At 46.4% G+C, this 23399-nt stretch overlaps 1 protein-coding gene across 1 annotated transcript; it reads right to left on the bottom strand.

Annotated features, from left to right (window-relative positions):
• Positions 1-1750: 1750 nt before the first annotated feature.
• On the bottom strand, positions 1751-21882 carry SSPN (sarcospan). The gene is made up of 3 exons (XM_009279028.2): positions 21410-21882; positions 7509-7595; positions 1751-2122 (listed from the first exon to the last, which is right to left on the bottom strand). The coding sequence occupies exons 1-3, from the start codon at positions 21743-21745 to the stop codon at positions 1757-1759; spliced, it is 789 nt and encodes a 262-aa protein (XP_009277303.2). The 5' UTR covers positions 21746-21882; the 3' UTR covers positions 1751-1756.
• Positions 21883-23399: the final 1517 nt, after the last annotated feature.

Raw genomic sequence — 23399 nt, 5'->3', positions numbered from 1 at the left:
AGCACTTTCCATGACAAAAACTCAAGCACGTACACTGAGCAGTGCTCTAGGTGACCCACAGGAGACTTAACTATGTTGTCATCTTCTGACCCTGGAGGTACGCTGATCTAGCCCTGGGATGACATGTGATAACCATATGGAAGACAGGTTTTGGGTAGGATTAGAGCTTCTTAAACAACTAGCTTTTGCCAGACTGGGTTTTTGACTCCCTGGTGGCTATTTTTGCTGCAGAAAAGGAAAGTTTTTGCTTCTTTGAAGCCTTATAGAAGTTTTATTTGCTTCCTCCTTGCTAATGATTGTAGCACAGTTTTTCTGGCATGTGATTGCTCCACCCCACCTCAGAAACACCCTTGCTCTGGTGGGGATCAGGAAATCCCTAGTCAAGGCTAGGGTGTGAGCACCAGCTGCCCTGCCCTGGCACAGCTATCGGCAGGCAGTGCAAAATGCTGCCAATTCAGAATTGCTCCTACATTTAGAAGTCCATGCTGTGGAAGTGGAAATGACAGTTCGAGGGACAAACCGACATACTTGTCTTGGTATAAGGCTTGGTATAAGGTTAATAAGACATAAAGCACTTCTAGAGCCACACTTTCAGGGTGAAAAAGCACTGTTTGAATGTGGTTTGTTATTCTATGCTGCTTATTAAGAAATCGTTATTCTCTTGCCCTCATTATTATAAACGATGTCTTTGGGAGACTGGCAGTCTCTTCTTGCTTCCCTCCCTCCACCCCATTTTAAAAACATTCATTGTTGCAGGGATATATCTTTCAGGGCTGTTGGCCCAACTCCACTGCTGGTGTGTAAGGCTGATTGTCTTCAGAGGAGTTACACCAAAAATGCATTTGGCCTTTTGTGCTTGGAGTATAATTGGTGGAACTGGCTAGACGCCGGGTTTGGGAACCTGCAATTACAGCAGTGTCAACATAGTTTTCAACGTGACTAGTGATTTAGGGTCCTCCACTTTACCAGCGCAACTCAAGGTTTCTTAAATTGCTGTTTTCTCACAAAGTGCTGAGCGCTCATACTTCAGAAATCTGTCTGGGGTCTCAAGCAGGGCCCACCGAATCACCATTAGTCAACCCACTCATATTGTTGTTTATTAGTAATTGTATTAGGTAACCTATATCATTAGTCACTCTGAAAAGTCTTATGTATATTTTATACGGCAGTCATCAATATATTCACTTTGCTGTTGGTCTCAGCCTGCATTTGAAGAGGTCTCGACCTCCCTTATTACTTTTTCGTATGGTAAATCCCCATCAGGTTAGCGTGGATTATACCCAGAGCATCCGAGAGACAATATATTCCCTAAGCATGATCAGCATAATTATAATTAAGCCGTTTGGACCAGAACCTTATCTGGTAGAAATCAGTATAGCTTCTCTGAAGGCAAGAACAGGTATCTACCAGCGAGGGAAACGGACCCTATTTGTTAACTGCTGTAGCCATGCAGATGAGTTCCCAATGATTTTTTAAGCTCTCATTTTGTCTATGGCTATTAAAGATCCTCTTTGGTGAGTATTTGTACAGCTGCATCTTTAGGACTTCGTGACCTCCAGATAGTCTCACAAGGGATCTTTTGCAAGAGCAGCCATATGAAATGCTCTTAAAATTATTGAAAAATATATTCATTAAAACTGTGTGAATGTTTTTCCTTGTCAAAAACCTTATAAACACTCATCCATCCATCGTGTCTATGGTGGCAGTATGCTGATATTTTCTGTTCCCTGGCTACAACCCCCCGCCAGCTCAGACCCTATACTTTCTGTTGCTGGCCTTCAGAAGCAGTTAAAGGGTAGAACCGAACACCTGCATAAAAGACCTGGTATCTGTGTTTCCACATCATGAAGCATGCCAACAGACACACCAGGGCTGTTATTAGGTTGAGAACCATCTGCAGAAGTAAGTACAGGTTGAGCATGCTGGTAAGGCTGCCACAGTCAGCTGCGTCCTGGTAGACGAAGGTCCTACCGAGGGGGTCTGCAGTGTCCAGTTTGCACTGGCAGGACTCGAGGATGGTATCGCAGGTGAATTTTGTCATCTGCAAATAATGGTGTGCAGCAAAAGCCACTGCCAAAACACAGGCAACCAGACCCAGGGCACTCAGGAGAAAATACATCAGCTGAAAGAAAGAAAAAAAAAAAGAAAAGAAAAAAAAAGAAAAGAGAAAAAAAAGAAAAAAACACTCTTTTTCCAGCTACGCAGAGAATGAGGAACAGAGAACGAAAGCACGCACATGTACTTTACAGGGAATGCATGCATTCGATGGACTATCTGGACATTGTAAGTTTCGAAAATTGCAAGTCAGCTATAACTCCCGGGCGATGCCAAGTTCAGCAGGTCATCTCAAGAACTAGTAATTCTGCCTTGCATATTTACATGAGTATTGCCTTGCAATTTTGAGACCTGATGAGAACACCAAGAAATCTGTGTCTCTATACAGCCAGAAGCTTTATAGAGAGGGAGGGAGCGTGTCCCTCTACAGTTGTACCTGCATTGGCTAGACTTACAGTCATCAGCTGAGATGAATTAGTGCAGTTGCCTTGAAGCAGAGCTGAGCAGACTGAGGCTAGGGCTGACATATTATCCCAGGCTGTGCTGAGAAGTAGGTGTTTTTGAAACTTTGCTCATGTGTTATTCCCAGCTCTTGGTTTGTGTTCCCAAGCAAATCTGATTTATACTTGCAAATCAGGCAGTGATCAATCCCCTTCCAAAACTTGCCCCATAAAGGTGGAGAAGTCTTTCAAAGGCATGAAAGAGCAGCGAGTGCCTTTCATTTCCCAGCGCTGCCCCTGCTATGGCATGAGAAGGACAAGGGTCTGTTTTGTCACTCCCCTACTCCTTACACCAGTGGCAGCTTTAAAATAGGGTGGCTTTTATCAAGGGTAGCTATGCAGAGTCCACCCCCACAAACGCATGGAAACCAGCAGCAATTCAGAGCCTTTGTCGCTCCAAGTTGCACCTGAGACCTTTGGATAGCAGAGCATATGGACTTTCCTTGCTTTTGATAGCTGGAACTGGCAGTTGCTGTGCTGCATACAAAGTATGTATGAATGTATATTAAAATCATATTCTGTGTTTAGCCAAAATAGCATTTTTGCTTCTGTTCAGCACTGTAAAAACATTTATTTTGCTTGGCGTCTTATCTGTCAGACACATGGCATAGTTGGGAATCTGTTATTTTAAACAGCAGCTTCTCTCTTTCTCTCTCTCTCTCTCTTAACCTCAATACCACATGCAAACTATCAATATAAAAGCATTTTTTATGACCTTGAAACTCCAAATATGTATGTCTTGATAAAATTCACACTCCTGGTGTATTTGTCTTATATCTACAGCGTGAATCAATCTTTCTATTCAGTTGCCAGCTTGAAAAAAATAAATATTTGGGCTTATTGCAGATCTTAAAGCACTATATGCATTTTCTCCCCCATATCACCGAATTCTTACAGCAAGGTCTTCGTTTCCAAGACTTGGCTACTATTAAATTTAATGACTTCCCCTGTAGCCTTAAACCAAGGGCAGCTTCAAAATGAGGGTGGCTCTTATTAAATGCCATTACTTTACCCCTGCAGCTTTCAAGGTAAAGGTCCATGGGAAAGGTGAAGTTGGAAAATGGGCACACCTCCTCATATAAAGCACACAGAAGGGAGCGCTACTGACTGATGGACCCCCTCCAAACAAAGATGTAATTTGTAGGCCTGTGGCATTACTTTAAAAGATGGTGCAAGTGTGTTTGATGGGGAAAATGGAAAATGGACAAACATTGATGACCGTTCCTCTTCTCTGAGGGACCAAAGTTGTTCTGCGATGCAGAAGTCCTAGTGGACTGGCTGGAAGTCCCTGGATTCAGACCAGCAGGAGACAGAATCAGGCCTCCCTAATAAATGAGACATTAACCCAAGACTACATGGTGTGCCTGATTCTCCCTGGCAGGTATTTTATTTAGCTGACAATTTCTATCCAAAGTCAGTACAAAATAGCATGAAATCCACGGCCTAAACTACTACACTCCAGTAGTAGTTTACTACTACAGTAAGCAAGAATTTGCCCGTTGTGTAGCTAAAGGGAAGGAAATCAGAATCCCTTTGAAACGCACCAGATACACGGGCAGCTCTTACAGCAATCCTCAGAGGCCAGCAGAGATGCGTGGGGACATAGGGCAATTTCCAAATAGCTTATTATGCTCACAAGATGTTTGCAGAGGAATCTCTCTGCGAGCCGCTGAAAATGAACATGTTTCCAAATATCAAAGGTGAGGCAAATGCAAATACTGCCTGTGAGGGAGCACAAGACAGCAAGTGCTGAGATCCCATCAGCAGATTAATCACATGCCAGACCTGGAGGCAACTTCAACATCGCAAATACAACTGTGTAGTGAGCTCTGCCCAGGAACCAGAACTTGCCACTGGAAAATTGTTTTTTAACAGCCTCAGAGAGATAGGTACTGCGATTGCTGTTTAAATAGAAGGAGAAAAGGGAAGCGGGGAGAGACAGCATACGATGAGGTCAGAGCATGGCAGCTCATCCTCCTTCAGGCTCCTCGTATGAGGAAGAAACATTTTAGCAATATTTACTGGCAATAGCTGTGCCAAAAAGAAAAAAAAATAACCTAAGATGGATCGAGTTCCTCATGGAAAAGGCTTCCCATAGTTATCAGAGGTGAAACCAGAAGGGTTTGCAGATGTGGATCCAGGGGACCCCTTTTGAAGGCAGTGGTGGTTCAGGCACGAGCCTGTGCAGGGAACAGGAACCGCGGTGTGTGTCACGGCATGGGCTGCTGGGGCTGGGTGGGCAGGAGTAGAGGGTGTCACGCTACCGCGGGAGATGCCATGATGGGGACCACAGTGAGTGATCTGTCAAATATTAGCAGATAGCCCAGGAAGTCCACAGGAGATCTAAAAATTTGCCTATGTGGTCTTTTTTTTTTTTTTTTTTTATGCCAAGGAAGAAGATCTCCCCTTTTAAATACACAAGTAACAGTTGGGCATGCTGCTTTGCCGTACTGCAGAGCATGCTTCCTGCAGACACAGAGATGGGACAGGGGCAGAAATTCCACCTGGGACTCACTGTTGTCCCCCCAAAGAGCAAAGCCACCCTCCCTTTGGGTGGTGGTCCCCCTTTTTCATGGACGCACAGGGTGCTGCGGATACCCGCAGTAGTCTCAGGAAAGGACTTCTACCGAAAACAGTTCTAACGCCTCCTTCTTTAACAGGATCCAGGGCTCACGCAAGTGTGAAATGAAAGAAGCAGCTGTCAAGAGGGAGGAAGGCACAGAGGACTGCACAGGTGTCCTCCTGTTTCCCACCTTGAGGGAGTCACTCGCGGTGGTCATACGGTCTCCTCGGGGATTGACTAAAATCCCCCAGGCCTCTGTCTGCGTGGTCCTCCTCCCAGAGTGACCCTTGGGCTATGCAAGGGACCCCGGGGTGCTTACTGCACTCCAGGGAAGCCTGGCCAAGATTTTCTTGTAGGATGAGGCTCAGCAGCCACGTGCAGCCTCGGTGGGCACCAGCCACCAGCATGGGGGCAGGGCCTGGGCTGGGGAGCAAGTCCCCAGGAGGACAGTCGGGCCAGATAGGGCTGAACCCAACCACAGCGCTGGATGAAGCCCCAGGCCCCCGAGGAAGAGAGAACAACCCAAGTTGCTCAGCTTTGTCTCATGATTGTAATTTTGCATCCTCAGCCTTGTCGCCAAATAGCTAATGTTCATTTTTTTTGTTCAGAGACAGACTTTAACTGACATTTGAAGATCTGAGAAGTGATACTGGAGGTTTAGATGAGTCCTGTGTGATTAAAGCTCTGGAGGAGACTCTTAGCTCCTACTTTGTTTAAAATAGGTATGTGCCCTGCAGCCAGAAGCCGTTCATCTGGAGAGGCAGCAAGGAGGAGAGGCACTGTGGGATAATGGCTCCCGGTGGGGACGTGGGACAGGAGAGGTGAACAGCCTGGGAATGATCGAGTTTTGGGGCATGCTGCAATAGGAGATGCCAGGAAGGTGGATTTTGGGGAGGAGGGTGCTTTGGGTAGGCAACAGTCCACGGGCTATTGACTGAACCAGAAGTCTTTCAAGGGAGACTTTAGCTCTAGTTCTGCCAGGTGATGAGGAATAACCCATTTTACATCTCCTGGGGAGCACTTAAAAAACGTTTATTTTCTTGCAGGAGCGATGGCTCACGTTCCTCACTGCCAGGGTGGGTGGTGTTGCTAAGGGAGGCAGAGACATCTGAGCTGCCCAGCCTGACATGCCGTTCCCACCACGAGGGATGACTCCCTTCCTGCTTGGATGCCAAGTTCAATTTAATGCTGCAGGGCAAGCAATAAAAAGCCTGGCGTGGCAGCTCCGGCCCAGCCCAGCAGCTCCCTGGGCAGCCGTAAGGCTTACTTGCGGGTGTAAAGGTGACAGGGCGAGAATGTTAAGGCAATCAAAGGGCAGAAACAATTGTTCTTCTCCCCTTCTTTATGTAAGTACGGGAGAAGCTTGAGAGAGGCACAAAAGACACACCGGGGTATAATTTCTAAGGGAGGATGAATGCCAGGTTTGGAAAAGCCGCTCCTTGCATTTCATTTCCTTCTGCCTTTCTCAGTTAATAATAACTGTTATTTTGCGTTGCTTGCATTGGTATTTTTCTTGGTTATTATGTGTCTGCAAAATATTAAGAGCCCTGAAAATTACAATAATAAGGAAAAACAACCCAGAAAAATGGTGTTAAAAACGTCCCATCTGGAACAAGCATTCTCAGCCTTTCTTTTCTACTCGCTTACCAGTATCAACAAAGCACAGTTTTGGGGACCGAGGCGGGGCATGGTGCATGGTTTCTGCGCATCTCTTGCGATGCTCAGATGGGAATTTGCTTCATGGAAGAATGCTTGTCCCCATGGTTTGCTAATGCTTTCCCGTGTTCGCTAATGCCCGACCCTGACACAAGGCACCACGCGCTGAGACATGGCTGCCGGTGCTCAGGTACAGCCTCGCTCTCCCCGACCATGGAGGCGGGCAGGTAGAGATTTCCAGCCACGCTTTTTAATTTGCCTGTGCCCACGCAGTTTCTTATTTCATGGTGAGGAACAAAACTGCTGGGAAGATGCTGAGATGCTTCTTAGATCACATTAAAAATTAAAACTTGATTTAAGTGGACCTATTTTATGCCACCCTACTTCTTACCCAGCTCTCTATGAATATCTCTACTTAATCAGTAACCCCCAATCTTTCACTGACCACTTCCCAAATTATTCCAGCTTTGTTGATCTGAATCTCTTTGATATTCTTAAAACCTGGCAACTAAGAAGGTATCTTGCTCTGATTTGAAATATTTGTTATTAGAGTTTCCCCTTTATAGGCTACAGTTTCTTCCTTAGCTGCCTGGAAAATACCAGAAAACCATTCTTGCATTTCAGGTGCATTTTCACTTCTTTTCATGTGGTCTTGAAAATATCCCCAGTATCAACTTTTCTGATTACATTTAATGATATGAGAAGAAAAAGAAATTTAAAAAAAGTCGAGGTACCTTTACTGTGAACTGCACACACGTCTTCTCATCAGGTTGGTACGAAATACAAAGCATAACAAATCCCACTAAGGACACCACACAGACCTGCAGGGAAGAGATTTAAAATGTGTCCAAGTTAAAAAAAAAAAACCACAAAAATAACATCTTTTCAAGCCAAAACACCTTTCTGTGTTAGCAGGACCGTAACATCCCACTAAGGACACCACACAGACCTGCAGGGAAGAGATTTAAAATGTGTCCAAGTTAAAAAAAAAAAACCACAAAAATAACATCTTTTCAAGCCAAAACACCTTTCTGTGTTAGCAGGACCGTAATCAAGGGAGCAGTGTGTAAGCCAAGTTGTTTGAGTAGGGGCTACAGCCATGCATGTAAGAACCTCATCTGTGTGAATGCGCTTGCGAGGAGGGAAGAGCTTTAACCTTCACTTCACAGACATCAAGGCACAAAAAACTTACTCAGAGGGACTTTTTGAATCAGACCTACAAAGACACAGCCCAGCAATAGCCTCCAGGATGTGTTTAGAGTTTTTGTCCATGTAACTTAACTATCAAAAGGGAGCAGAAGGCTTATGAAGTTGGGCTTGCAAGCCCCTAAAGCAACATCCTACATACCACTGGATGCTGACAGGGTTTTTATGTCACCGGTACAGGTTGTAAATCAGTAACCATAGCTGCTGCTGGATAAGAAGCAGCACACTTTAGAGCAGAGGCTTTCAACCTCTCCTAGAGTGGACACCTTACCAAAGAAGACATCTCCCCTGCAATCTGAGATTGCATTTTAGCCCTGTGGCAGTAATTGCTGATGGTTAACAGTAATGAAAAAGTATTTATGCACTTTATTATTCATTTAGCTGTCTTTATTATTAACGCTGAAGACTGAGATTTATTTGCAGGAGCAGATATTCACTGGTAGGCATTTTCCACCCACGTACGGAGGGAAGCCCCTGCTCTGAGGAGCTAGCCCAATAAATACATTTTCCTTTTCAAAGTAGTGTTATCTGGGCCCCCCATGGTGCTAAGCACTCCAGTCAAGTGCCTTCCTCTCCCACGTTTTTGGAGGACCAGCGAGCAGACTTCACAGGAGGACGCAGGAGCTGCAGCTCTGCAACCAGACTGCTGCTTTCCGCCAGCTTCCCCCTTGCCTGGACAAGAGGATCCGGGTCCCCAGCCACCCGGTGATGGCTCCCTGTGCCACCATGGGGCTGCTGGGGCCAGGTCAGGGCATGCAAGGAGTCCTGACTTGTGCCCACAGAGGGAGACGGCGTTGTTGGCAACTGGAGCTACACTTGGAGGAATCATGTGGTTTTGGGTCGCCTTGGAAAAATAGGTGAGTCGATGGCATGCATGTGTCTTTAAATGCCACTTCCTATCACACCTTTAAAAAAGGCCCAGGTGTGAGGAGCCTTAGTGGGGACCTTAGCTGAGATGAGCCAGCATGCTTTCAAAGGTGCTAAGGTTTGTCTTCACACGGGGCCAGGAGCGAGCTTTGGCCTCCTCGCTAGGAGCATCTTGATTATAAATGATAGCTATTAAATTCCCAGTGACTACAGTGAGAATCTATATTTTTTTTCCCCCTTCATTTTACTTTGGAGGTTTTGAAGACTTCTCATTAATTTGAGGCTTTCTGCTTTCCCGGAGCAGTGGGATATGCCCTCTCGGGCCAGACCCAGGTGCGAGTTGCCTTTGCTCAGGGGTGGGACTACGCCATGGAGATGCCTGCAGGAGTGCAGGGCTCCTTCACAGCCCCGTCCCCTGCCTGCTCGCTGCACCACTATGGCAGTGCTATTCACATCCAGATTTCCAGCTCCATAGGGGACTGCTTGACCTGCAGTGAAGAATGCATAACTGTCCTTTTAGGCAGCAATGGTTAAACACATTTCTTTTATGATCTCATGCATAAAATACCAAATTTTTCTTTATATCTGCATTGTTGGTGTAAGGCACTAGACAGCAGGCTTGTAAAGGAAGAGTGCCTCCCAACGCATGGATAGTCATGTCCCTCAAGAACCTGTGCGATTAATAACACTTTTTCCCATAAAGTTTTATTTCATGTTATTTCAGTAGGACATGAATAGGAAGTATTGCCTGAGAACATTTCTAAAGAAAGCGTCAGTATTATTTACTCCTTTCCATGTCATGTGTATTTATATTCTGGTCCTATGACTTACACATGGCCTCCAATTTATTTGTTTTCTTCTTTTTATTGTTGACAGCCATAGCTGACAGGGTTGTCGGGGGAAAAAAAACAACCCTTCTTGTCAAAGGTCCTTCAGTGCTGGTTTTTTTTTTGCCTTATAGTGTTTCTATGTGACTCAACCATGTTCTATTTCTCAGGATTAATCACCTATGTCCTTTGTCCCTTGCATTGTATATTAATCTTTTAATTCAATTAACATGCCCATAAAACTTAAATCTTAAGGAGATCATGCCTCTAGTAATATCCAAATGATAAACTCCCCCAGTGGCAGTGTGGCTGAAGGAAAGAACTCACAGCAAGAACTAAAAAAAAATGCTTAAATGCACTCACTTAACGTTATGTCCCCAAATTCATGTGAAATCAAAGGGGCTGCTCACGTCAAAGCTAGACCTAAGTATTTTCAGGACCTGGTGCTGAAGGATCTTGTTATGAGCACTAAATCAAATTCGCTTTGCTTCAGCTATACTAGTGGGCATTTACACTTGCGTGAACCGAGGGCCAGATTTGCCTCCAGGTTACTCCCGTGAGACATCATGGGACTGTGCCCGCTCTCCCATTCCCATTCCCGTTTTCCCACAGAAAGCCGACAGAGCTGCATTCATTTCCGAGGGCAGAGTCAGACACCAATGGTGGAATTTTCTCTCTACCATCAAGTGCCTCGCACAACTTCTGCAAAAACCCTGCCGGCTTTCAATGCGGCAGGGTCAGACCTCCCTCTTCAGAAAGCTTCCCGTACAAAAGACTATCATTTAAAAGGATTTCCATTCCTGCACGCGCTTTCTAAAGTTCCTCTGGGATTTAAATAATATACTCAGGGATACTTGAAGAGGCACATTTGTAGAGAGGTATTTATAAAAGATTATACTGGGTCAGGATTCCAGCAAGTCTTGGCCAGGATATTTCAGAAGGCTTAAGTATTTCTTTTATAACAAGATACCAACTTTTTTTTTAACCAGAGATGTATTTTTGTCCTCTGGGATTTAAATAATATACTCAGGGATACTTGAAGAGGCACATTTGTAGAGAGGTATTTATAAAAGATTATACTGGGTCAGGATTCCAGCAAGTCTTGGCCAGGATATTTCAGAAGGCTTAAGTATTTCTTTTATAACAAGATACCAACTTTTTTTTTAACCAGAGATGTGTATTTTTGTAAGTGACGGTAAAAAAATAATGTCGCTGAGAATTATGACCCGTATATGTTTTACATTTCGGTTCTTTAAAGGTGAATTCATTCACCGGAGCAAACCGAAGTGTGGAACATTTATAGAGAAAACAGCTTTATGCTTCTATTTTATACATTATTAATAGATCAGTTTTGAATTATACCTGTGATGTGTAATAGAATAACTATAAAAATCCTCTGGTAAATATTCGTTAGGACCCGCTAAGTGACTAAGACAGCTGCATTACAGCAGGCACGTTATGGATGCTGTTGACATGTTTGCTAAGTAGCATTAGGTAATCCTGCGTCCTAGTGCTTCAATAGCCACTGCAATATCCCAGAGTGAAGCATACGTTTCCTATGCCTTATTGACTAAGCACACAACATAAAATGCAATTGAACTTGCTTTAGCACTTGCTTGCCACCAATCGATATGCATTTGTTATCCAAATAAAATAGATTCTATAAGAGCTGCAGAATAGCAGTTAATTAGATCAGCTCTTGTAACTGTTATCTGGAAATCTTCAAGTATGCATTTCTATGCAGAGTAAATTTCAACTCAAGTTTATTTCAAGATCGTATATTTCAAAGTTTTCCAGACTGACTAACACACCCTTTGCTGAATAGGTAGTGACGTGAAAGGTTATCCAAGGAAAGAATTTAAATTTAGAAAAGTACAGTCTAGAAAAAGATCCGAATGTGATACAGATGTATTTAGGAAGGGTACAGATTTAATTTTGGTTGAGGCATACCCTGTGAAATCCCCCAGTTCACAATCCAGGGAAAACAGCTGTTCACTAGAGCTGGCTGAAAAACTTAAAAGTTTATGCTCTAGAAAAGTTTCAATACTATTCCTTTTTAGCGGGAAGCAGTAGACGTTCCTTCCATTGGGCAGGAACATCTCAGGGCTGAAAAGTGACTTAAGAATTCTTTTTTTTTTTAAACCACAATCGAAATAATAGGAGTAGACATTTTCCGGGTTGCCCCCACCCCAAAGAGGGCTAGAGCCTGTTCTTGTGAGAACTGAATTAAGATCCTATAGATTTCAGCAGGAACGGGACCTGATCCCAGCTGCATTTAGGAGTGGGTCCTAGTTGATTTGCCTGGGAGGATCCTTGCACCCACAGAGATCTAGCGCGCAGTCCTTGGCTTTTCAGGACTTTGGCAAACCAACTCTCCCTGTACGCGCACACAGGCTAGCACAACTGGGTGTTTCTCACAGCTTGGAGCCTCTCACACTGCTGCAAAATAGATGGTTCAAGAGTGAGACTGCGACTGTACCACAACGCACATTCGGCACTTGCAAGGAGCATGCCTTTACATATCTTGATCATCTTAAACCCAGAACTCAAGCAGTAAAGAAGAAGATCGATCTCAAGTTTTGTGTACCCAAAATCCCTCACCACCAGCTTTACTTTAGCTGATCTCGCCGTGCTGAAGAGCTCCAGCTGCCACTGAAGCACAGCAGGCTGACACCCTGCCCAGCACGGTGCCGGAATCCTCCTGCACTAGCCAATCCTGTCCCTCCCACTAAACTTATTACACTTCTGAAAAGTGTCATGGGTGAGAAAAACAGGCTCGTTGTCTCCAACAGGAACAAACACAGGTGGCAATGCAGAATGGTGTTTGGACAAAGCCCACAGACATTGCCACCCAGTGAGGACCACGAGGCTCGGGGCAAGGGAGCCACCCTCCCCATCCTCACCTCCCTGGGGCTCACTTGCGTCTGGTCCTGCAAGGACTAAGCACAAGGTGTACGAGCGGCACAAGGACACCCTGTGGTAGTGATGAAGATGGTTATGTAATGTACGGAATTGGGGGAAATACGAACATGTAGGGCACAAATTTCTGCTGTGGTTTGCATTCATTATCTTTGCACACTGACATATTAATGTGGTTTGCTTTATTTTGACAGATTTCAAAACCACAGATTGCTCTAATCTGTCTGCATCTCTCCCTTGTATATTTGTGAAACTGGTTTTTCTTTTGTTATTGCTACAATTTTAGCTTGAGTGTTGCTATAGAATAGGTGGTTTTCTCCAGCAAAGCACTTCCTACCCAGAGTGTCTTGGAAACCCTGGCACATGAGGCTGGTAAAGCAGGAGAGTTGGAAACATCCACCAAGACATGAAGGAAAGAGACAAAAACCTGGTTCAAAGGACCATCTTGGGTCTACGCCACACCACAAGACAAATGCTGCAAACACTCACAAAGACATAGCATAGCTCATCTGCTCTTCATATGGGGGCTTGTTAGCAAGAACCTCCTGCAACAACCTTTAGGAGCAGAAAGCAAACGTGTTGGAGGACAATACCTCTCAAATATAGACAGTGCAATGCCACATGGCATTGCTGAGACCCACAGGTGGACTCTTCCTTTTTAATAAGGGGGAAGAAACTGCTATTAGCAGAATTAGGAAGAAATTTCCATTATGGACAAGTTATTTCATAGTTGCTCACTTCAAGACACTATGGATCTTTCTGTTTATAGGGACAAGGGTAAAGAAATTCTCTCTTGTCGCTATCTCTGAAGTCTCTGGCTTACCCTCAGAGGCGATACTTGGCTTGACGGATCACCCACCTTAACAGATACGGCAAGGCTTAGCTCTCCTCCACACATTTGGAGAAGCCATGTTATCCACCAAATTTAACAATTCCACTGGACACACTTTGATGCAAGAAAGAAAATGTTCCCGTTGGCTTTGCCATTATGAACCAGGATCATCTCTGATGCCAGACACCTGTACAGACTGTTGCAGACAGCGACACTGATGTTCATTCCCTTTATGAGGTTTGAGGAAATGGCAACAAAAGTGGGTGCTACAGGCAGCTTTCACTGCCAACTTTCATCAGCCCCGGGTCAGCCTAGGTCTCACTACGTAAAAGAAGTCTGTCTGCCACACAGAGGTATTGCACCTTAATGGTTTTTCCTCTTATAGATTTCTTGTTAGATTTAAGGCCAGTCTAGTTGCATATAAATTACTTCCAGAAATAATAGCTGTAATAATAATGATAAACATGTATATTGTGGTTGCAGGCAAAGGCCATCACCATCTAGGAAATCATTCTCTTAACAGCCATAAAACCCCATGATAACTGACCATCCCTGCCCCACCTACAGAATAAAATAATGATGTCTTTACCTCAGGTCTCTTCAAACCATGCAATAACACACCATGACAGATACACAACTTTCTTTTAAATTCTGTAAAGTAATCAAAACCCTGCAAGGACATTCATAAGCAAACAAAACCATATTTTTCTGTAATGATCTTTGCTGTTTAGGTCAGTTGCTCAGCAGTGAAAATGGTCACTTGTGCTACGGTGAGATTTAATTCCCTCGGCAAAGCACTGCCATCAGGCTACCATCACTTACAAAGCCAGGAGCTGCAGCAGCAGTCCATTACTGCTGTTAAGTCAGAAATATGGTGCTGGGCGATCAAAAGCCTGAGGGAACCAAACAGAAAAATTAAAAGTTCCCAGAGCCAGCAGTGATTTGCAAACGTGAGACGTGTAGCATGGCTAAGAGTGCTACGTGAACATGACTCACGGTTTGAGATGTGTCCATGACTATGAAGCTGTGGAAAGCCATCATCTCTATAGTCATAAGGTTACCTAGGCTGAGGAAACCTGTTTGAATAATCTCCCTCTCCAAATCTTACCTAGGCTTTTGGCACAAACATAATCCAGCCAGGAACTCTGATTTCCTCCCTCCTTCCCCTTGAGGCTGTAGCTGGAGCAGGGGGCTAAAACACAGGATTCAATCAGCACTTGACCAGGTATCACACAGACCTCTGGTGTGCAGCTGCCTTGTCAAACCATTCTTTGAAAACACTTCATCATTTTTTCCCATCAAAGTTTTCCACCTGATCAAAATAAAAGTATGGATTTCAGTTAATCAGGCATCAGTGCATAGTTACTCTTAGAAAATGATGAGATTTAATGGCCGAGGGCTCTGAAGACTACAGCTCTGGTGCTACACACATATATGGCTATAAACAAGCACTGGAAACCTCACCATAGCATATTTCATGCAGTGTACCTCATTGCATCCAGAGTTGTCACATACTTTGGAGAAGGTTCAATTAAATACCTGAAGTTGGAGGCTCTTCTTGAAGGCAGTCCTCCCTCAAACCTTTTGATGTTTGCCCATGGCCAATTGAAGCTAGCTTGTATAAAAAATGGATGCCTGCATGACTATAATTTCTATTAGCTGCTTTGATGGCACCAGTTTTTAAGTGTCACCTTTTATTAAAAATTGAAATCGGTTTCCCTAATAACAAGTAAAAGTTAAAAACCCAGCAAGGCTGTATAGGAGGTAAAGCCTGACTGAAAGCCACCTCCACAATTGCCGCAGGAAAAGGTGTCAAAAGCAACAACAAAAAAAACCCAGCAAGGGGCCAGGGCTAACAGAAAGTGTTTCTCTCCTTTCAGGCTTTAAAAGAGAACACATTTCAGGGGTTTTTAAATAGCCAATCATCCCCCATATCAATATGGAAGGGGATCGGTTGCCTCTCGCTCTAGCTGGGGATGCTTCCCAATTATTGACCCTCTCTAGCAAGATAAAAAGGTTGCCTCATGCATAAAGTGGTTGTCTGATGTTCGGCAGGGCCATCACTGTGCAGCCGGAGCGCCCGGTCTCATGGAGAAACGTTACATCCAGCAGGTGGGGGGACCCGGAAAAAGAAAGGCAAGGAGGCTGACGGGGGCTTACCCGTACAGGTTTGTCTCGTTTTATCATGTGAGAGACCACCTGCAGAAAGGCTCTTAGGTGGAAATATCTACAGAGCCTCATCTGTGGGGAAATTGTCAGGGACAACGTGGCCCTTGAATTGCTTCGTTACACTGAGCCGGGGAAACCATCTGCATTATAGGAACAGCTACAGGTACAGCAAATCCCTTCTGGTCCAGAGGAGCATGGGTCTAGCCAACCCCAGCTAATAATCAGGACACACTTAACCCCAATTTCTAATTGATATCGCTTTATAGCATGACACTGTCCTTTTTTCCCCAAACACCTGTATACAATGCTTCATCCTTTCAGCATGAATCTCACAACAATGTTCTCAAAGCTTCTCCTTAACAGTTGTACATGCCACCATCGTTGTACCCATTTTCAGGATGAAAGTCCCAACCCCTGGCCTCTCCCTGTTGCCAACTTCTACCATTTCAAAAGTCCAGCTTAATTTTAGGGGCCCTGCTGCTTCCCTGAGAACTGGGGATGCTGGAGCGACTTTGCCGAGAGCTGTACAAGCCAAAGAGGGTGCTGGGTGCGGGGAGCTTGTCACGCCGCCTTCCTGCCATTCCAGCCCCAAAGCAACACAGACCCTGACAAGCTAAAGAGGCAGAGGCTGGGTCAGCACTGCCTGTTACAGGCAGCGCTATTGATTTTGGCACTCAGGTTTACCAGCCCACAAGCACGTGCTGAGTCAGTGGCAGGACCCACCGTCTGAGTCAGACTCCCCTGCACAAGTACATCAATTAAACAAACATCTCAATTATCAGCATCTGATAGGGATACGTGGTGGCGGGAGATAGTCCTGGCTGTTTGCTACCCACGTTGTACTACGCATCGAAAGATCTTTGAAGCATGAAAACCAGTCAAACTCCTCTGCCAGCCCTGTCGTATGGATGGGTTGTCTTGCACTGTTCCCTGATGCTGCCACGCAACACGCTCGCTCTTGCCCCTCATCTCCTGCAAACTGTCCCTCACAGCTGGGTTTTCCAGCCATCGTGAGATCTTCATCTGTCTCACCTATCCTTGTCTGCGAGCTGCTCAAAGCAAAGGATTTGTTTCTTTGGTGAAGGTTTTGGCTTAATTTTTTTTAAATGTTCTTTAAAAAAAAGGTATGAAAACTTCAAAAGACATAAATATTTCTGACCCCAGGTAAATGAATAAATAAATTGCTTTTTCAGTTAAAAATCTGCCGCCTTTTGCACCACAAAGCCCCACATCAGAGAAGCCAATGCTTGAACGGTGCAGCCAAAAGGCAACAAGGCATGGCTACCTCTTGGGTAAAGCTCAGGGACCCTCTGGCCTGGGGAGACAGCTGGGGAGATGGGACCCTGAAGGGCCTGAGCAGGGAGAAGCATCAGAGCTCCTGGGCTGGGGGCTCGGCCCGTGGCAGATCTTTTGAGACAATTTTTGTGATAAAATAAATGACAGCTGGAGCCACAGTTGCTGCCTTGAGCTGCTTGAGAAACAGATTTTTTTAAAAATGTTTTTAAAAATCCCGATTTTATGTACATCTATACATATATATGGATTTAAAATAACTTTCTGACAGAAATATTAAACACCCTGGAAAATAATTTCTGATGAGCATTTCTGTAACTTTCTTAACTGCCTGAGTCTGCAAAACGGGGCTGAAAGGGAGCTTGCCTGTGAAAACTCTGATACTCTCTACTTTTGATCACAGTGGAAATAATCTAAGAGCAGATTTTTCAAGGAGAAATACATCGTTTCTTCTTCTGGGTGTCAAAAGGCCACAAGCTAATGAAAAAGAATGAAAAGGATACCATTAATACCTACTGCTTCTCCAACACTTTTCATCCAAGGATCTCAAAGCAAGGGGTGACGGATAGCCATTATTAACCCCGCTTTACAGGGGAAATAACAAAGTCTTAGCAAGGTTAAGTAACTTGCCCAAAGCTACCCAGCAAGTCAGTGGCAAGACACAGAAAAAAATAAAGCCCTGCACTCCTGGCTGGATTTGTGAAGAGTTTGTCCAAGCTCCTCCAAAACAGCAAGAAGGAAGAGACTGCCGGGGTGGTCCAGCCTGCAGTTTCAGGTGCTGAGGACAGGTCTCACGGAGGAGCCGGGCAACTGCTTCAGACCTGGACGCCTTCGCTGTAAGTGGCTACAGGTAGGTGAAACAAATGCCACCCTCACTGTTTTTAATTGCATTTATTTGCCTGTCCCCAGCAATGCGGCAGAGGCATTTTACAGGGAACAGGTTGTTGAAGCTGAAGCAGAAGTGGTAAATCACATAGGGTCCGTGGTTTCTGTCCATAAACCTTTCCTTTGGTTTCTGACTAATGCCCCATGGATTTCAGATGAAATGCATTTCGAACTAGGAGGTTTTAAACGCGTTTCATGGTGAAACACTTCTGATGCAATGCAAGCTGTATCGTTTCCTTCTGCAGGAGCTGCAGAAGGGAAGGGCTGGTGCCAGGCACCCCTCGGGGGGGACCCCTTCGGTGTCGGGGGCCTCCTCTGCTCCCTGTCTGCGGATCGCTGGCCACATTTATTCCACAGGATGGTGAACCCAATCCCTGGCCTGCGCTATCCTGACAAACCTGGGTGGTCAGGTTTTGAACCGGTTTAATTCAGACTGCCTTGCATGGTTTTCCTTGGTAGCATTTCACTCTAGCTGCTTCTCTAAATAAATTCCTTTTCATTCACGGTAATGCACTAAAGCACTTGATTTTCAGCAAGGAATGGTGTCACCATTTTGCCACTAACAAAGAAGAAAAAAAAATCTTTCAATCAATCAGGTTCTATTTAACACATTAGCAATTTTCCTTCATTTTTCTGTCATCCTGCATTAACAGCCGTGGGGTCAAATCCAGCCCTGGTGTAATTCCAAAGGAGTAACACTAGGAATGAGCTTCGCCCATTATCTCTACTGTTGCTAAAAAGGTCTCGATAATAGATTTTTTTTAAGTTCTTGATTCTGAATACTAATTAAGTCCTTTAAAAAGAGCACTTGAGTGGGATGCTACTAAAACAAATATGCTCTGGTATTTTACACCACATCTTTCTGTTCTGTTGCTCATTTCTGTGCGAATAAATGAGTTCCGGGAAGTCACTTTCTGCCACAAGGTTTGTTTTCGAGCAGCACATGGGTCAGCTATGCCCTACCTACATGACCTCCATGCAGCCTCCCACAGCAGCCCAAGAGCCAGCCCATAGGATGTCCAGCCACACATAAGATGTCCTAGCCAAGAGTACTCCTTCACGGACCAGTTTCCCCCCAGCTCTCCAGAGGCCGGTCCTCAGCACGCTCCCTGCCACAGCTCACCAGCAGCACCCTGTGACCTGCACACCCAGACACTCCAGCTCAACAGCTCCTGGCCATCTCCGTCCGATGTCCCAGTGGGCACCAAGTACCTCCACGGAGATATCACAGCACAGCAACAAAGTAAATGCAGCATCATGTTTTACCTTCTGCATTTTGCCCCTCAGACACATGCTTTGCATTGCTCCCATGGTGCATTGGCCATGGCCAGTGCTCCACACGCGCTCTCTTGCTGGGAGGCTCTGGGACTGCACCACCACCTCTGCCTCTCCTTTCTAGCACCAGTTTCCCTTTTACCACCCTCTCTGCTGGCGTCGGACCCCTCTTTCCCTTCTGCTTTGGGCTGAGGGTGCAGGAGAGCAGTGTGGTTCCCCAGGAGCCTGCCTGGCCACGTGCCCCCAGCACACAGTCCCTGCCATCACCCTGAGGGCAAGCAGGGGAACACCAAAAGCCATTTTGAGCCAGGGAGGAATCAAACCGCACATGAACGTGCCGGTGGCTCAACACCGCACCAGAGCCCCCAAGGTGAGAGACACCGTCTGACTCAAACCGTGGGTACAGTAACCCCTCCCCACAGCTACCTGCAGCCCACAAGGTGCACTGGTCTTCCCGATAGCTGGGACACCCTGTAACATGAAGCAAAATAGAGCCCTGACCCCCACAGCCAGCACAGTCCCAGGAGATGTGTTCCCCCTGAGGTTATCCTGGCTGGCTGGTGAGTGCAAAACACGACCACCACAGCTGAGAGCTGAGTTTTGCTTTGAGTTGGGGATTAGCTCAGGAATGCACACGGTGAGTTTTGCCTGTTTTTCAGGGGGAAACTCTGAAAGTGACTGAGCTTTGCATCGCGTGGGCATCTGAATGTCACTACTGCTGGCAGCTGCTGCTAAAAACGAGAGGGGTTAGAGCTCAAGTAGTGGCTTTGGTGGGGTTTCAGGCCTCCCCAAGGGAGATCAGGCATATGTGGATGTCTCAGGTGGATGCTGTTTGGAGCTGCTTCCATGGCTTTTCTCCTATCCCTGGCCGTACGCTAGTTCAGTCCAGCTCACTCTTTCCCCAGCTTTTTCTAGTTGAAAAGCTATTTCAAACCTGGGATACTACTAGTGCTGTCTGGAAAAGACATAATCTGACCTCCAGAATCCCCAAAATAAACAAGAGGAGTGAAAATGTCACATGCTGCTATTTTATCATCCGTAGTCCCCCCTGGCTTGTAACAGCAAAAACCCCAGGAGGAAGTTCTCCCGAGCAAGGGTAAGCTCTTGCCCCGCAAAACTATCTCTAAACTCTTAGATACCTCTTTGATTGGAAGAGAAACAAGAAGGGCGAGACGAGTAGGAGGAGCTCTTCCTTTGGGAGCTCAGGCCCTGCTCCGTCTACTCTTTGGAGGATCGCCCAGCAGGATTAATACAGCAAACCCCAAACAGATCAGGTGTTCAAATAATCCTCCAACTGGCAAGGAATTATATTTATGGGAGATGCTCCCATAGCTGTTTTATTTATTTGCTGGGAGTTCTTACAGTCTAACAACACCCAAACCAGTGCTAACGCATCTATATATATTTTCCTGAAGCCTGCTGCCTAGGGAAAAAAACCTGCATACTAAATTACATCCGTGGCACATCCCAGGCTCATAATCACCGATCCTGTCTCTCCACAGGCAAACCGCACGTCCCTGAGCACACGGCCAAGCGGGGCCAAACCGCACACGGCACTGAGACCCCCCCCCACATCTTCCCCACCTCTGCAGGGGCGGCCAGCCCTGGGGACCAGCCCGGGCTTCCCCACCGGTGGTGCCTCCTATTTACGCCCGGCAGGACCCTGCCCTTTACCCCGTCCCCGCCAGCCCGTGCGGTGAGACTGGCATGTCACTCGAAACTGCGCGTGACTTGGCGGGAGCCGCCAGCAGGCCCTGGGACGGGCTCCCTTTCCCTGCCACGTTACCCATCCACCAGTGCCGTCCCCCTCCCCACGGCCACGTGCAGTCTCTCCCTCCCGTGGGGGAGAAGCTGGGGATCGGCAGGCAGGGAAGGGGTTAAATTGCAGCGGTTCTTCAACACAGCACAGCGAAGAAGCTCAAAAGACAACCATTTCTCTCCTCTCGCTATTACCAACGCGCCCGGCTGAAAGTTGAGAGTTATGCTCTCACTTCTAAAACCTGATTGTTATGGTTTGGTGGGGAAAGAGGGAAGGCAGCATAAGTAATCAACATTTTTTTCAGCATCACCAGGCAGGAGTTCACTGCAAAGCACAAGCTAATACATACATCTAGTGAACAGCAACCCTGTATTTTATTTAAGGTCTGTTGGGTATTTCAGGGAAGAAGATGAAAGATGGTGTTATTCTGCAGGAGCAGTTTCCTTGGGAAAGTATATCCAGATATTTAATCCCAGGAATATTTATAGTTAGCATAACTCAAATGGTGTTGTGCATGCAGTTGGTTAGTCTAAAGTGGAGCATCATGCAGCTTGCATTAATGTTGGCAAAGGCACTTTATGGAGAAACAGACTTTATGCTTACAATTATCCCAGCCCAATATGGAGTGTCTCTGACTAGCAGAGAAGAACTGATGCCTGCCATAAGGAAGCCCAGCACAGTTACAGAGATGCCTAATGCCAGCTGCAACAAAGCAAACAGCAGCGGGAAACGGCAGCCACAACAAGTGTGGGATTCCTCCTCCTGGCCAGTTTTGGGATCCCCCTTGGTTTTCTTCTGCTTCTTCTTCTTCTTCTTCATCGCGGACTCCTGCATCTTGCTCGAGTCGGTGCTTTTCTCCCCTTCGGGTGCCTTCCCTGTCTGGCTCTGGTTATTCAGGGACGTGCTGTGCTGGGGTTTCTTCTCCTCCTCCTTTCCCATGCCGATGAACTTTAGGTTTTCACGTGCATGTGTGTGTGCGTGCGCTGATGGGGGTGTGAGTTTTTTTGCCCCCCAAAGCTTCGCTTTGTGCTGGCTGAGTTGTTCCTGGTATTTGAATCAAGGAGGCTGAACAAATATGGAAAACATTTGGAGCAGATTGTCAGAGCTTCAAAATGCCACATATAGCCCAGAGAAGAGGGGGATTCAAGGGGGGTAGCGAACAGCCAACATGCAGGCGCCGGCTCTGCACGGGGGCCGGCTGTGCACATACAGCTGAGCATGTGTGCTGCCACGGCTGCATAGGTGTGAGCACACACGTGTGCATGTTTGTGGAGGAGCTGGACAGGCAAATAACATGCAGAAAGTCTGCATTGGCAGCTGATGAACAGGGGGGAAATCTGTCTCACCAGGTAGCCGGGAGCGATTAAGTGCCTGTGTCTGTGTGCGCACGGAGCAGGCAGGTAGGAGCTCATCACGCTGTGGCTCCCCTGGGGATTACTGGCATGCAGAGCGTAACTCGGTGAACCCACGCAGCACCATGCACACAACGGGCACGTTTCATACGCCGGCTGAATCAGATAAAATAGGTGCATTTCAGTGGGAGGGAGTTGAATACGTGTATGGAAAGTATGAAATCAACACAAATAAAAATTCAAATTAATATCCTGGGGAGCCAAAAGGAATCCTGTCTCTTCCCAAAAGTAACAAAAGCACAGCTAGGCATGTTTTATGGCGAGGCAGACAGGGACCAGCGATGAGGACTGGTGCTTCTGTGCAGGTACCTGGTAGCGCATGGAGCTGAACATCTGCTCAGCGAGTCTCCAGGGCTGCAAGTTATTCATACCAGGAAGATTGTTTATGTTACCTAAAAGAGAGAGGGATGTCTTGTTGTGGGTGTGTGGTCACTGCACTTTGTCCATATGTTGGCTCACGCTGGTGCTTGGGGCCAGCACACCAACAGAAGTGTTTTGTTTTTTTCCTGGAATACTCTAAAATTGTTCTGTAACTGAATCCAGTGCTGGGAGCCCTGGCAGAGCCTCTCAGACGCTGGTGGGTCTCCCCGGGGGCTTGTCCACGGAGGTGCCAGCAAGACTGGGGTCTGCAGAGTTGGACCGTGAATACTAGGTCTGTGAATAGGAGGGAGCAATGAGAGGTGGGTGGTGAGCAGTCCCGCACCGGAGGCGATGCCGGCAGCTGTGCGTTCAGCCGGGCCGCGGTGCACGCGTCCTCGCAAGGGAAGACCGTGGGAAGCGGGAGGCTGCCGCAACGCCTGTGCTTAGCTCACGCCAGAGGAATTACTCAAAAGCTTAGGGGTAAGCAGGTGCTTAAATGCTTTGCTGGCCCAGGGTCCGAGTGCATACAGCCTGATGTATTGCCCTCCTACAAGCCAGGAGCTGCATCGGGGCCAGCAGAGCACTGAAACCCCTCCTCCATGCATGCAGCTCTGTGTCCCCACTGTCACAGGGACGCCGTGAGGACACATGGGCTTGCGCTGCCGCCCCACCACCACCAACGGGAGCAGCACAAATGGGCCAGCCAGCTCTGTCCCCACCACTTGGCTATGTATTTTTTTATTTTCCTTCCCATAGAGGAGTCAATTTGAGCAAATGACAGGAGCAAAGCATCGGGAGGAGCGGGGCGGGCGGGAAGAAGA

The sequence above is a fragment of the Aptenodytes forsteri genome, unplaced genomic scaffold (genome assembly GCF_000699145.1).
Source record: "Aptenodytes forsteri isolate BGI_AS27 unplaced genomic scaffold, ASM69914v1 Scaffold241, whole genome shotgun sequence".
Taxonomy (NCBI): domain Eukaryota; kingdom Metazoa; phylum Chordata; class Aves; order Sphenisciformes; family Spheniscidae; genus Aptenodytes; species Aptenodytes forsteri.
Note: the sequence above shows the minus strand (reverse complement) of the source record. Positions and strands in the feature narration are given on the sequence as shown.

What these genes read in the sequence shown, in the direction of transcription:
- SSPN (XM_009279028.2), bottom strand. Translation starts at nt 21,745, where the DNA reads ATGGGAAAGGAGGAGGAGAAGAAACCCCAGCACAGCACGTCCCTGAAT. An exon ending in CATATTGGGCTGGGATAATT is followed by an intron (nt 7,596 to 21,409) that starts GTAAGCATAAAG and finishes TCTTCCCTGCAG; the next exon opens with GTCTGTGTGGTGTCCTTAGT. An exon ending in GTGTGCAGTTCACAGTAAAG is followed by an intron (nt 2,123 to 7,508) that starts GTACCTCGACTT and finishes TCTTTCTTTCAG; the next exon opens with CTGATGTATTTTCTCCTGAG.